Source organism: Hypanus sabinus, chromosome 19 (genome assembly GCF_030144855.1).
Source record: "Hypanus sabinus isolate sHypSab1 chromosome 19, sHypSab1.hap1, whole genome shotgun sequence".
In the NCBI taxonomy this organism is placed as follows: Eukaryota; Metazoa; Chordata; class Chondrichthyes; order Myliobatiformes; family Dasyatidae; genus Hypanus; species Hypanus sabinus.
This window is the reverse complement of record NC_082724.1, coordinates 56,193,364-56,208,250: the sequence shown is the minus strand read 5'-3', so window position 1 is coordinate 56,208,250 and position 14,887 is coordinate 56,193,364. Positions and strand designations below refer to the sequence as shown.

The 14,887-nt window shown below is 46.3% G+C and overlaps 1 protein-coding gene across 1 annotated transcript in view; it reads left to right on the top strand.

The window, feature by feature from the left end:
* The window catches only part of LOC132377943 (MAP kinase-activated protein kinase 2-like), a 157,359-nt gene that overhangs the window by 129,086 nt on the left and 13,386 nt on the right, over positions 1-14,887 (top strand). Inside the window, exons 6-9 of the mRNA XM_059944449.1 lie at positions 2,248-2,323; positions 5,637-5,761; positions 10,393-10,478; positions 12,367-12,447. Coding sequence (XP_059800432.1) covers positions 2,248-2,323; positions 5,637-5,761; positions 10,393-10,478; positions 12,367-12,447 — 368 coding nt within the window. The remainder of the gene's footprint in view (positions 1-2,247; positions 2,324-5,636; positions 5,762-10,392; positions 10,479-12,366; positions 12,448-14,887) is intronic.

Sequence of the window (14,887 nt, the reverse complement as noted above, 5' to 3'; positions counted from 1 at the left end):
CGCGTAAAGGAGTTCCACACATTCACCGCCCTCCGCGTAAAGGAGTTCCACGCGTTCACCGCCCTCCGCGTAATTGAGTTCCACGCGTTCACCGCCCTTCACGTAAAGGAGTTCCACGCGTTCACCGCCCTCCGCGTAAAGGAGTTCCACGCGTTCAGCGCCCTCAGCATAAAGGAGTTCCACGCGTTCACCGCCCTCCGCGTAAAGGAGTTCCACGCGTTCACCGCCCTCCGCGTAAAGGAGTTCCACGCGTTCACCATTCTCTGTATAATGCAGTTTTCCTCTGACATTCCTCCTCTTTACTTTCATGAAATCATCTTAAATTTTGCTTGTATTAGTTATTTTCACCCTGGGAAAAAGGTCATTGGCTATCAACTCAATCTATGCCTCTTATCATCTTGCACATCCCTGTCAAGTCAAATCTGATTCGTCCTCATCAAAGAAGGTAGTTCCACATTTTGTCTGGCGTGTAGACCTTTCATTTAGGCCTCTGGTTTTTATTCTTTCAACCTCTGTCCTTAATACACTTGTGTTATAAGTGAGGAAACTGCAAATTATTGATCAGAGATGATTACATCCTGATCGGTCCACCAACTGGAGCACGTGCAGAGTGGCTGTTCCAGCAGTGTGTGAAAATGCTCCGTATTGATACAAAGCACCAACGTGAATACACAGCAGTTCTACTGTTTACAAACATGTGACATCAAGTCAGGTGGCAGGGACATGTCTGGGCCTCTGCCATTTGGAAGGGCACATTTATCAATCAAGTCCATTGATCTTCAAGGCTTTGAACAGAAAGAGTTCGTGACCAAAGAGTGTTGGTCCTACACTTACTAGGGTTATGAGGCCACCCATTCTATCAGTCCTGCCACCTCACACTGATGGGCCAGTGACAGTGGGACCAGGTCTGGCCAATCCCCAGAGTATTCCAAACCTATCAGCAACTCCAGCTCCTGCACTAGCACCATGAACACTCTGGGCCCTGTCTGTCTGTAAGTAGGCTAATCTGTTTAAATTCATCTGCTTATGTTGACAAGTTAAAGTATATTTATTATCAGTGTTATCATACACTACCTTGACATCCATTTTCTTGCAGCCATTTACAGGAAAATAAGGGAATAGAATAGAATTTAATTTTTAAAAAGACATAAATGAAGATTTGAAAACAGCCAATTTGCAAAAGAAAACAAATTGTACAAATAAAAAATAAATAATACTGAAAACATGAGTTGTAGAGTCTTTGAAAGTGAGTCTGCAGGTTTCAAAAGCAGTTCGGAGTTGGGGTGAGTGAGGTTATCCACAGTGGTTCGGGAGCCTGATGGTTGTGGGGTAATAACCGTTCCTGAACCTGGTGGTGTGGGACCTGAGGCTCCTGTAGCTCTTGCCCAATGGTACAAGGAAGGAATTCCACCATTGCCCCAGCTTCCCAGATAAAACATTTTAGCTCTTTTCACTTCATAATAAACATTAACTGTGACATACATACAAATATCACATTACCTGTGGAGCATTGGGGTGGTCTTAAAGTCATAAAAGGCACAATATAAATGTGGGGTATTTCCTTGTGTCTCAAAGCCTTGCTCTCCTTGGGTGTCAGCAACAGTGTGACATTTTTTTCATTCCCAATTGTTTGCCAAGTTTTAGGTTATTGTCTGCATACATTGCATATTTCATGTTCCCTAGAATTGGTCATCAGCTATCGATTTGTCATTTGTTTACCAATTCCCAGCATGACTCCCTCGGTGAAGGTGCAGAGCTGGCTTATCTCTCCACCAGAGAGTCTGATTACCTGCCCATGAGGGGTATTATCCAAAGGAGCAGTTTGACTTTTACGGTCACTGTTTCTGGATCACTATCGAAGGCAGGAGGCCAGATGGCCGAGGACATTGAAACCTGAATTAATTTACAGTCAGCTAATGTTCAAACTTGGAAAAAATAAATTAGCTTGAGATATATCATGAGAAGCAGCTTCTTAGTGACAGCTATCAAAACCTCCAGTGATCTTGACATCTTCTGTCATACAAAGCGAGGTTTAATTAATACATCCTGTAAATATAATAATGTACACTAAATTCATAGACAGAGACACACGAGGTGACAGCTGTCATCAATTTCAGTCTATCTATAGCAAGGGTATGCTGCAAACTTCCATTCCTCTGAAAGATGTTCTCCATCTCTGCTTTATTTTCAAATCAGTTTTGTTTGGCACTGTTGTGAATTGTTCTTCTGATCTTTCTGCCTCCACAGCCCCGGAAGTCCTGGGCCCAGAAAAATACGACAAGTCATGTGACATGTGGTCATTGGGAGTGATCATGTATATTCTGTAAGTCGCAGGCTCTTTCTGCTTTTTCGATGATTTCCCCTCGGTTTATTCCATAACAACGATGTCGTATTGCAGCAGTTCATTTGATAAGGAATAGAATGATGCAGTGACCTTGGATTTCCTGAGTTATGGTTATGTTGAAACGCTATGGTTTCAACATCAATCTTGGCAACAGAAGCACACACCCAGTCTTCAGAAAGTTGCACTTCAGCAGATGTCTGAAAATACATGAGTTAATATGCGTTACTTTGCAAAATTTGGGTGAAATCAACATAAATTGTGGGATTGAGTAAACCTTGAACTGAATGGTGTTCTGTGAATTCCAGTAGACCGTGGGCCATAAAACAAATAGGCCATTTGGCCCATGACACTGCTCCACTATTCTGTCATGGCTTATTTGTTATCCCTCTCAACCCCATTCTCCTGCCTTCTCTCCGTAACCTCCTCACCTCTGTTAAAGGAATCTCCCTCTATTCTGTGGCTATGCCCTCTAGCCCTTGACTCCCACTATAGGAAACATCCTCTCCACCTCCATTCTATCTAGGCCTGTCAATATTCAATAGGTTTCAATGAGGGGTCCCTCTTCATTCTTCTGAACTCAAATAAATGCAGACCCAGAGCCATCAAGTGCTCCTCATACGTTAACCCTTTTATTCCTGGGATTTCTCATCCTTCTCATCCATCCAATGCCAGCACATCCTTTCTTAGATGACAGGATCGAAACTGCTCACAATACTCCAGGTGCTGTCTGACCAATGTCTTATAAAGCCTCAGCATTATGCCCTTGCTTTATATTCTCATCCTCTTGAAATGAATGCTAACATTGCATTTGCCTTCATCACCACCGACCCAACCTGCAAGTTAACCCTTAAGGAATGCTGAGCTAGGACTCCTAAGTCACTTTTCACATCTTAATTTCTGTATTTGCTTCCTGTTTAGAAAATTGTCTACACACCTTTATTCCTTCTACCAAAGTGCATTTCCCTACATTGTATTCAATCTGTCACTTCTTTGCCCAATCTCCTAGTCTGCCTGTCCTTCTTCAGACTCCCCACTTCCTCAACACTATCTGCCCCTCCACCTATCTTTTTATGGTCTGCAAACATGGCCAGAGACCAATCAATTCTGTCATCTAGATTATTGACATATAACATAAAAAGAAGCAGTTCCAACACTGATCTGTCCAAGCACCACTAGTCACTGGCAGCCAACCAGAAAAGGCTCCCTTTATTCCCACTCCATGCCTCCTGCCAATCTTCTGTCATTGCTAGTATCTTTCCTACAATACTTGTTTAATAGCACCTCATGCACCAACTTCTCAAAGGCCTTCTGAAAATCAAAGTAAACACCATCCACTGATTCTCCTTTGTCTGTGTTGCTTGCTATTTCCTCAAAGAAATTTGTTGGCCAAGATTTCCCCTCAAGGACTTTGGCCTACTTTATCATCTGCCTCCAAGTACCCCGAAACCTCATCCTTAATAATGGACTCCAACATCTTGCCAACCACTGAAGTTAGGTTAACTGGCCGATAATTTGCCCCCCTCCCTTGTTAAAGATTGGATTAAAGACCTTTGTTGCTCAAATTCCCTCAGCAGAACCTCTTTGTCTTATGGACATCATGCAATGAAAATTAAAGTTTGAAGCTGTTAATGTATCTTCAGCATAGCATGTTTAAAAATTAGTGGAAACTTTTCTGATTTGAATGTGATTTGTTTGCATGCCATAAAAATGTTCAATAGCAACAATCATATTACGCAGGGCTCAGTAGAAATTTTACCAATTACTAGAAAATGTCAAGATGTTAATTGAGTCCTGCTATGTCTAAAGTTTTGGAATAAATTTAACCTTGCCTAACACTAGGAGTACATTCAAAGCAGTGCATAATTAGCCAGGAGTAACTGTTGACAGCCACCCAGTCACACTCTCTAAATATTCACTCATTTTGTCACAAGGTGACTGTGGCTACAGTGTGACCCATCTACAACGTGCCACAGAGGAACTTGACAAGGCTTTCGTAAAAGAGCCTCCCAAATTTCTGACTTCACCAGTGTGACGGATCACTGGGATTCAAAAGTACCACTTCAACTCCCGTACAATCCTACCCACATCCCCGAAGGCAATGCAATTAAATACGGGAACCCTTAATGAGCAGAATAAGGCAACATCAGAAGGGCAACAATGAAAGTGCCTCATTGCCACTCTCTCACTTTATTGGGGGATGGACAGTAGCATCTGCATACGCTACACTGATAAAGAGAAAATAGCAGTAACTTGCATTCTCTGTCCTTGGCAGGGGACTGAAGTCAGAGTGATTGGAGTAAGCTATGTGGGGTTCAGTAAAAGCTATGGGCACCAGAGCAAGTGCTCAAGGGAATGTTCTCACAGTGAGATCGGTACAAAGTAGATGTCAACTGGTTATGTCAGCATTTACTTTGAGGAAAAACACACCACAATGAGGCTTCAGTGAGTTTTAACAGGCCAGCCCCGTGGTGAAGACTTACAGGTTAAACCTTCCATTTGAGCCCCACGTTATATAAGACCATAAGACCTCGGAGCAGAAGTAGGCCATTTGGCCCACCGAGTCTACTCTGCCAATCCGTCATGGCTGGTATTTTATCCTTCGTACTTCCATTCTCCTGCCTTCTCCCCAATGTTCTGACTAACCAAGAACCTATTGACTCCGGCTTTCAATATCCTGAAAGCCTTGGCCTCCACAGCCGCCTGTGACAATATATTCCACAGATTCACCACACTCCGACTAAAGAAATTCCTCCTCATTTCTGTTCTAAAAGAATGTCCCTCTATTCTGAGGCTGTGCCCTCCTGTTCTAGACTCGCCCACTAAATGAAACATCTTCCCCACATCCACTCCTTCCAGGCTTTTCAATATTTAATAGGTGTCAATGAGATTTCCCCTCGGTCTTTTAACTCCAGTGAGTACATCCCCAAAGCCATCAAATGCTCCTCATAAGTTAACCCTTTAGTCCAGAGAACATTCTCGTGAATTGCCTCTGGATTCACTCTAATTCCTTCTTAGATAAAGGGGGCAAAAGGAAAACCCGTCCAGTTCTAACTGTTACACAGTGACCCTTTCTGGAAACCTGCCCATATGGGATTTGACCTGACCACAATTCCTCTCAGTGTCTAGGTGGGACACGTTGTTGTTTCAGAGATTAGCTAGTTAAGTCGGGTATCGGTGAGTTACCAGCATCTGCCAACCTTAATCTTCAGCGTTAAGAAGAGATGTGGAGATATTTCAGGAAATAGAACAGTTGCTCTGTGCACAGTACTGAACAAGTCTCCCCTGCCCACAGGCTATGTGGCTACCCTCCGTTCTATTCCAATCACGGCCTAGCCATCTCCCCCGGCATGAAGAAGAGGATCCGAATGGGACAGTATGAGTTTCCGAACCCAGAATGGTCGGAGGTTTCCGAAGAAGGTAACCGGACGCTCAGAACGTGTAACCCGATGTCTCTGTACATCTACCACCGTGCAACCATAGACAGACACTGACAAACGTCCATTGTGTCTTTTGTTCGTCAGTCTTCATTTATGCATAATTTTTCATAAAGTCTATTGTAGTTCTGCATTTTCCTGCAAGTGCACAGAAGAAAATGCCTCTCAAGGTAGTGTGTAATGACATATGCATAATTCAATAATACATTTACTTTGAACCACAGACCTGGTTGTTCTGTAAGGTCCATTCGACAGGCTTCTTTGTTGAAAATGTTTAACCCTTTCAGCCTATTCACACATGTGGTGTTAGAACATAGAGATCTACAGCACATTACAGGCCTTTCGGCCCACAATGTTGTGCCGACCATGTAACCTACTCTAGAAACTGCCTAGAATTTCCTTAGTGCATGGCTCTCTATTTTTCTAAGCTCCATGTACCTATCTAAGAGGCTCTGAAAATACCCTATTGTATCCGCTTCCACCACTGCCGCTGGCAGTACATTCCACTCACCCATCTCTCTCTGGGGAAATTCTTACCCCTGACATCTCCCTTGTACCTGCTTCCAAGCACCTTAAAACTATGCCCCCTCTTGTTAGTCATTTCAGCCCTTGGAAAAAGCCTCTGGCTGTCCACACGATCAATGCCCCTCATCATCTTGTACTCCTAAGTTAGTGAATGGGAGCTTTGGCCATTGGTTCCTCTCAGGGATAGGGGCTTAACGATGTACTCCTTGTAGGTTTGAACAGACTCTCAGACAGAAGCCGTGCCTGTCATTCTGCTTCCTGTCTGTGTTTGATAGAGCTGGTGGGTGGGGGATGGGGGAGAGTCCCAGTGTCCTAACAGTTTGCAAGAAGGTTTCAAGGTTTTCACCAAAATCACGGGAGATCTTGGCACCTGAGCTAATGAGTGTGTGTGTAGTGGTGCCTATTTCAGTTTGTTTGGGCCTCCGACCTTCACCATTCCCTTCTCTACTGCTCCGTGCTCGCGTTGCCCGTACAGTGATGTGGACCACGGATTTGTTCCATGGTCGAACATCCCGAGCTACGTTGAGACCATAGGTCCATAGAGCAGAACAGCACCGATACAGGCTCTGTGGCTCAACCATGATGTTCATTCAGAGGGTCCTGCTTTCCTGCATTCACCCCATACCCCTCCAAGCCCCTCCTGTCTATGTACAATACCTATCTGAGTTTTTCATCAACGATACTATTGTATTACCTCAACCACTCCCTCTGGCAGTATAATGTGAGGCCCATGTGAGGTCCACTCTGTGTGGACAAGTTGCCCCTGACTCAGTCTGCAAGTTAACCTTTGAGGAATCCTGCACTGTGACTCCCAAAATCCCTTTGCACCTCCGATTTCTGAATTTGCTCCCCGTTCAGAATACGGTCTACACCTTCATTCTCTCTACCAAAACGCATGACTTTATCTTCGCTACACTGTGTTCCATCCTAGATCACAGGGTGTTTGACGCCACGCAGATAAAAAGCGTGTTGGAGGACGGGGGTCTCTCCCATTGCAGTCACTATACTAGGGCTACTTATACCGTAGTAAGTCCTCAGCAGTGAGGATGATGATCAGACACAGGAGACTGCAGATCTGGAGCACAATCCTCTGCTTCAGGACTGAGAGAGGACGTCTTCCTTTTGGACCCAAAACTCACAATTCCTCTCCTCCCACAGACGTTGCTCAATCTGCTGGGTTCCTCCAGCAGGTGATTAAACAAAGGGCTGGCTTGTTCCCAGCGTAGATCAGTGACATTCCTAGGGTGGAACCACCAATACATAATTGTAATGTGTCTGGGGGAAAGAATAGGGGGCATGTCAGAAGTAAGTTTTTTTTACACAGCTGGTGGTAAAGGCAGATGTATGAGAGACATTTAAGAAACTGTCAGATAAGCAGATGGAAGAGAGAAAAATGGAGGGCTATGTGGGAGTGAAGGTTTAGATTGATCTTAGAGTAGTTTAAATTGTCAGCACAATACTGTGGGCTAAAGGGCCTGTACTGTGCTCTACTGTTCTGTGTTCTAAGCTATTCAAAAATAAACTGTTTTCATGATAAAAAAACATATACAAAAGGGAGAAACAGTGTAAAAAATGCCTCTTTGCACTTGTGGTGGGAACCTCCGGTAAAGTAAACTTTAAAGACAAAAGGGCACAAGCAAACTTTACACTGTTGCCACTAATGGGCTCCCTTCTTAAAAACATCAAGATTGATAAGTCCCCAGGGCTGGACGTGATATACTGTGGGAAGTGAGAGAAGAGATCGCTGAAGCAGTAGCTATGGTCTTTGAATCCTCTTTGGCTGCAGGGGAGGTGCTGGAGGACTGGAGAATGGCAAATGTAGTTCCCTTGTTTAAAAAAGGTATTAGGGAGAATCCTGGGAACTATAGACCAGTGAGTCTTATATCGGTGGTCTGCAAACTATTGGAAAAGATTCTTAATGATCTATGAGCATTTGGAGAAGTACAGTCTACTCAAGGATAGTCAACATGGTTTTGTGAAGGGAAGGTTGTGCCTCACGAGACTAATTGAGTTTTTTGAAGAGGTAACAAAAGAAATTGATGAGGGTAGGGCAGTGGATGTGGTCTACATGGACTTTAGCAAAGCATTTGACAAGGTCCCTCTTGAGAGACTCATCCAGAAAGTCATGAGGCATGGGATCAGTGGAACCTTGGCTGTTTGGATAAAAAATTGGCTTACAAAGAAAGCAGATTGTAGTAGTGGAAGGAAAGTATTCTGCCTGGAGGTCGGTGACTAGTGGAGTGCCTCAGGGATCTGTCCTGGGACCCCTGCTCTTTGTGACTTTTATAAATGACCTGGATGAAGAGACGGAAGGATGGGTGAGTAAGTTTACAAATACAACGAAGATTGGAGGAATTGTGGATGGAGCTGTAGGTTGTTGAAGGTTACAAGAGGATATAGACAGGATGCAGAGTTGGGCAGAAAAGTAGCAGGTGGAGTTCAATCTGGATAAGTGTAAGGTGATGCGTTTTGGAAGGACAAACCAAACGGCTGAGTACAGGGTTAATGGTCGGTTACTTCAGAGTGTGGATGAACAGAGGGACCTTGGGGTGCAAATCCATACATCCCTCAAGGTCGCTGCGCAGGTTGATAGGGTAGTTAAGAAGGCCTATGGGATGCTACATTAATAGGGGGATTGAGTTCAAGAGTAGCGAGGTCATGTTGCAACTCTACAAATCTCTGGTGAGACCACACTTAGAGTGTTGTGTTCAGTTCTGGTCACCTCATTATAGGAAGGATGTGGAAACTATGGAGAGGGTGCAGAGGAGATTTACCAGGATGTTGCCTGGTTTGAAGAACAAGTCATATGAAGCAAGATTAGTAGAGCTGGGACTTTTCTCTTTGGAGCGTAGAAGAATGAGAGGGGACTTGATAGAGGTCTACAAGATTATGAAAGGCGTAGATAGGGTGGATAGTCAGTACCTGTTTCCCAGGGCACCAATAGCAAACACCAGAGGGCATATGTACAAAGTTAAGGGAGGGAAGTTTAGGGGAGACATCAGGGGTAAGTTTTTTACACAGAGGGTTGTGGGTGCCTGGAATGATTTGCCAGGGATGGTGGTGGAGGCTAAAACATTAAGGTTATTTAAGAGCCTCTTGGACAGGCACATGGATGAAAGAAAAATAGAGGGTTATGGAGTAGTGTGGGTTTAGTACTTTTTTTAAGGAATATATGGGTCGGCATAACATCGAGGGCTGAAGGGCCTGTACTGTGCTGTAGTGTTCTAGTGAGCTGATACAGCCTTTCATTGTTCGAGGGGCGTCCCCACTGAACACAGCCCCTCCATGTGTGGTAGGGAAGGAGCCTGGACTGTGGTCCTTCCCCGCAGAGGCTTAGCATTGGCTGAGCTGAGCTTCAGAGCACCCCTCTGTTCGTACTCCTGAGGCAGTCTGCAGCATTCCCTTTCGGGCATCTCACTGCCCCGGAAGACCAACGGCTGCCTTCCCTCAGCACCTGATGTCTGTGTGCATCCCTGGGAACAGCCTCTGAGAGGGTCAGACAGCTGCTGTCCCGGAACTGGGACAGGAACTCCTGGCCTCTCCACATTTTGCAAAGAGGTAAGTGACCATTCCTTCTCCATTGCAGCCAATGTGTTGGGGGTGATGTGTCATCCGTGCAGGAAAGCTCTGACCCTTCTCACACCGTATCAGTGATGTGAGTTACTGTATAGAATCTGAGCCGAATTATCCAGGCTGATCCACACGAGACACCCCTGGCCCTTCCTCAGGCAGAGCTCCTCTTCTAATCTCACTTCTTACTTAGCGCAGTAGTGGGTCCACCAGCCTGCGCCACCCCAATTCCATGCATTAACCTACCAACCAGCACGTCTTTGGACAGTGGGAGGAAACCAAGGAACCCATGCGGTCACAGGGAGAAAGTACAAACTTCGTCCATACGTCGGCGGGATATGTACCCGGGTCGCTGGTGCTGTAATAGCGTTTACACTAACCACTACGCTACCGTACGTCTCCTAATATTTTAATATTTGTGTTTGGGCCGTGATGTCCCTGGCAAAATACTGGCTGGGGAGGTTTGCTGCCTTAAAGGCAGGAGAAGCTGATAACTGTTCATTTCCTCTCCTATTACAGCGAAGGATCTGATCCGGCAGGTGCTGAAGACAGACCCCACAGAGCGGATGACCATCACCGAGTTTATGAATCACCCTTGGATCAATGTAGGTCTTAGCAAGCACCAGCTGCCTCTCCTTTGGCACTGTCCGCCTGAGATCTGAAGTTCGACTGTTGTCTGTGGGAGCTGTAGGGACACCAAGGGACCTGTGTGTAGGGTAATAGGATAGTGGATGTAGAGCAGGCTCAGTAACAGATAAGTCACAAATGGTACATGACTGTATCAGCCCTGTTTAAGCTGCAACATGTTCTGACAGGTAGCCTCCAACCTGATGGCATGAACATTGATTTCTCTAATTTCTGGTCATTTCTTCCCCCTCTGCCTTCTCTCATTTTACATTCCTCATTCTGGTTCCCCCTTACCCCTTCTTCTCTCCTAATCTGCCTATCACCTCCCTCTGGTGCTCCTCCTCCCTCCACTCTCCTCTCCTATCAGATTCATCCTCCTTTTACACTATCACCTGCCAGCTTCTCACCCCCCACCCACTTCCCCCTCACCTGGTCTCACCTATCACCTGCTAGCTTGCCCTCCTCCTCCCCACCCACTTCCCCCTCACCTGGTCTCACCTATCACCTCTCAGCTTCTCACCCCCCCACCCACTTCCCCCTCACCTGGTCTCACCTATCACCTGCCAGCTTGCCCTCCTCCTCCCCACCCACTTCCCCCTCACCTGGTCTCACCTATCACCTGCCAGCTTGCCCTCCTCCTCCCCACCCACTTCCCCCTCACCTGGTCTCACCTATCACCTCTCAGCTTCTCACCCCCCCACCCACTTCCCCCTCACCTGGTCTCACCTATCACCTCCCAGCTTCTCACCCCCCCCACCCACTTCCCCCTCACCTGGTCTCACCTATCACCTGCCAGCTTCTCACCCCCACCCACTTACCCCTCACCTGGTCTCACCTATCACCTGCTAGCTTGCCCTCCTCCTCCCCACCCACTTCCCCCTCACCTAGTCTCACCTATCACCTGCCAGCTTCTCACCCCCCCACCCACTTCCCCCTCACCTGGTCTCACCTATCACCTGCCAGCTTGCCCTTCTCCTCCCCACCTTAGTCTGGCTTCTTCCCTCTTCCTTTCCAGACCTGATGGAGGTTCTTGGCCCAAAACACTGATGCTGCCAGACAGACTGAGTTCCTCCAGGATTTGGTGTGTGTTAACAAATATTATGCTGGGAAATCCTTTCCCATCCCATTCTCTTAAAGCAGTTAGAGTCCACTTCTTCCATCCAGATTCAGAGAGCATAGTTTAGTAGGTAGGCCCTTTGCCTCACTATGTTTGTACTACCCATGAAGCCAAGTTAAACTGAACGCCTTGCCTGCACTTTATCTAAATTGCCTCATACCCTGCCTGTTCATGTGCCTGTCTGGAAGATTTTTAAACGTTGCTGTCAGATCTGCTTGCAGCAGGATGCTCCAGGCATCTACCACTCTCTGTCTTAAAAAAAGTCTTCCCACCTAATTTCCTTTAAACTTCCCCCTTCTCACTTCAAAGCCACGGTTTCCAGCATTTGACGGTTCCACCCTTGGGAAAAGACTGACTACCCTATTTTATGCCACTCATAACACCCCTCTTTCAAACCACCTATTGCTCCAGAGGAAACCTCTCCTCACTGCCAATGCTCTCTACTCCAAGCAACATCCTGGTGAACCTATCCTGCACACTCTCCAAGCCTTTCTGTAAGAAGGTGACCAGGACCGCACAAAATAGTTGCGACCCATTGAGTAACAGCAAACTATAAGCTTCTTCATAAAGGAGCACCTGTTGGGGGCTTGAGGTACAGCCCTCCCATAAAGTCATCAGGTGTCTTGGCTCTGAGACTTTCTCCTCATTTGATAGGCATAGAGTGATATCATTAGAGGGGACTGTTGGAGCAGACAAGAGGGTTTGTAGCCAACTGAAGGATGGGATTTAAATGCTCTTTGTTCTTCCAGCAATCAATGGCGGTCCCACCAACTCCACTACACACAAGTCGGGTGCTCCAAGAAGAGAAGGACATGTGGGAGGAGGTGAAGGTCAGTGCATTCACCCTCACATTTTCCTATTGCAAAGAGTGAAAGAGAGAGCCAGCCCATACCTTCCACAATCTTTGACCATCACACAGTCATTGAGATCCTTTGCTGGTGTGGCTTCTGTGCCGTTGATGGAAAGCAGCATCCAGAAGCTCGTCCTCTTGGCGACCATGGACAAGGGCTAAACCAGGAAGGCTGGACCAAGGTGCTCAGGCCACTTAGGCCTGAGGTAACTCCTGGATTGGCCAGCCGAAAGGGTTTTGGTGTTCTACTATGCACAAGGAATCACAGTGTAGTGTCGAGGTGCTGAGGAGTGACGAGAGGCTTGTCAGAGGGAAGGGCTTAGGGAGCATTTGAGAAAGGAGTGTAGGGATTGGAAGGAAGGGAATATCAGACTGATGGGAGAGCAGAGTGTGTATATGGTACTGGGACAGGAGCTTTGAAGAGAGAAGCATGGGGGGTGGTGGGTTGAAGAGGTATTCAACCCAACATGCTTATGGGGTTGTTCAAGCATGAAGTGGATTCCTGGGTAGAGCAGAGAATGTGTCAGTGAGAAGAGAGTGGGGCAGGGACAGTACGTGGGGTGGAAGGTGATGGATAGAGGAGCCCAGAGGATTTGACTGGAGGAGAGCCAGTGAGTTCTGAACCAGAATCAGTTTTATGGTCGCTGACATACAGTATGTTGAATTTTTTTTTTTGATTTGCAGCAGCAGTAATAAATATAAAAAATAATAGAGCCAAAAGAGAGCAAAGCATGAGGAGCTTCCAGCAATCCGGTGGTGGAGGGTAAGAGGTTGTTCCAAAGGTGCTGAGTGTGTGTCCTCGGGCTCCCTGATGGTAGTAAAGAGGGGCATGTGCCAGGTGGCGGGGATCCTTGATGATGGTGCCACCTTGTTGAGGCATTGACTATTGAAGATGCCCTCCATGTTGGGAAGGCTAATGCCCATGATGGAGCTGGCTGAATTTAAAACCCTCTGCAGCTCTTTCCGATCCTGTGCAGTGAACCCTCTATGCCAGACGGTGACGTTACCACTCAGAGTGCTCTTCACAGTGCAATTTACTACACACCAAATGTCCTGGAACGCCTAATAAAATGTTGTGTGGGGTCCAGGATGAGGTCTTCAGAGACGTTGACACCCTGGAACGAGGCTCTGCCCCTTTCCACTACTGACCCCTCGATGGAAATCGGTGTGTGTTCTCCCAACTCCCCCCGCCTGAAGTCCGCAATCAGTTCCTCACCGACGCTGAGTGCAAGGTTGTTGATGTGACACCACTCCACCAGCCGATCTATTACATTCTTCAGGGTCAGACCAGTTGCTCACTGGCCTTGACACGGGAACACTGTGTGCACTCGGATTTTGTCAATGAGTGGGCCTGTAACCTGTTCCAGAGCTGTCAGTCACTCCAGAATTAAACAGAGGCAGGAGACCTTCACGCTAGTGTAATGGCTTTACAGAGTCAGTGATTGGGTTTGGATGTCCACTGTTTGTACACTCTCCCCGTGGGTTTCCTCCGGGTGCTCCAGTTTCCTCCCACATTCCAAAGACATATGGTTGGGGTTAGTGAGCTGTGGGCGTGATGCACTGGGGTCAGAAGCTTGGCGACACGCAGGCTGTGGCTGGTACATCCTCGGACTGTTGCATCTCACTGTGTGTTCGAGGTGCATTTATTTATTTATAGTTTTCAAAACTTCTATTGTATCTCTTTATTTTCCTGTAAATGCTTTCAAGAAAATGAACCTCCAGGTGGTATACGTTGACATACTGTTTACGTACTTTCATAATAAATGTACTCATGTCCTGGCAACAAGTGGAGCTGAGTCTCTCTAAATTTAAACTGAGGCAGGGGTTGCTAAGATGGCAGCACAGTAGTGTAGCAGCCAGCATGTTCATTTTACAGCGATGGGGGCTGTCTGCACATTCTTCCCCTGACCCCGTGCTTCAGTTTCCAAAGACGTGCTGGTTAGTAGGTTAGTAAGTTACAGGCATGCTACGTTGGTGCTGGAAGCATGGGCTCCTCTTGGACTGTGCTGGCTGTTGATACAAGGGAAGCATCTCACTGTGTGTTCAATGTATAGGTACAGTATTCACCCTCCTTGGAAGGTTTCATGTTATATTGTTTTACAACATTGAATCACAGTGGATTTAATTTGGCTTTTCTGACACTGATCAACAGAAAAAGACTCTTTTGTGTCAGAGTAAAAACAGATCTCTACAAAGTGATCTAAATTAATCTCAAATATAAAACACAAAATAATTGATTCCATAAGTATTCACCCCCCCCCCTTTAATATGACACACTAAATCATCACTGGTGCACTGATTTTAGAAGTCCCGTGATTAAATAAATAGAGATGTGTTTTCAGAGACCTATATGTTTTCAAGGTGTTTCAATTGATGGTAGTAAAAATACACCTGTGTCTGGAAAGTCCAGCTGCTGGTGA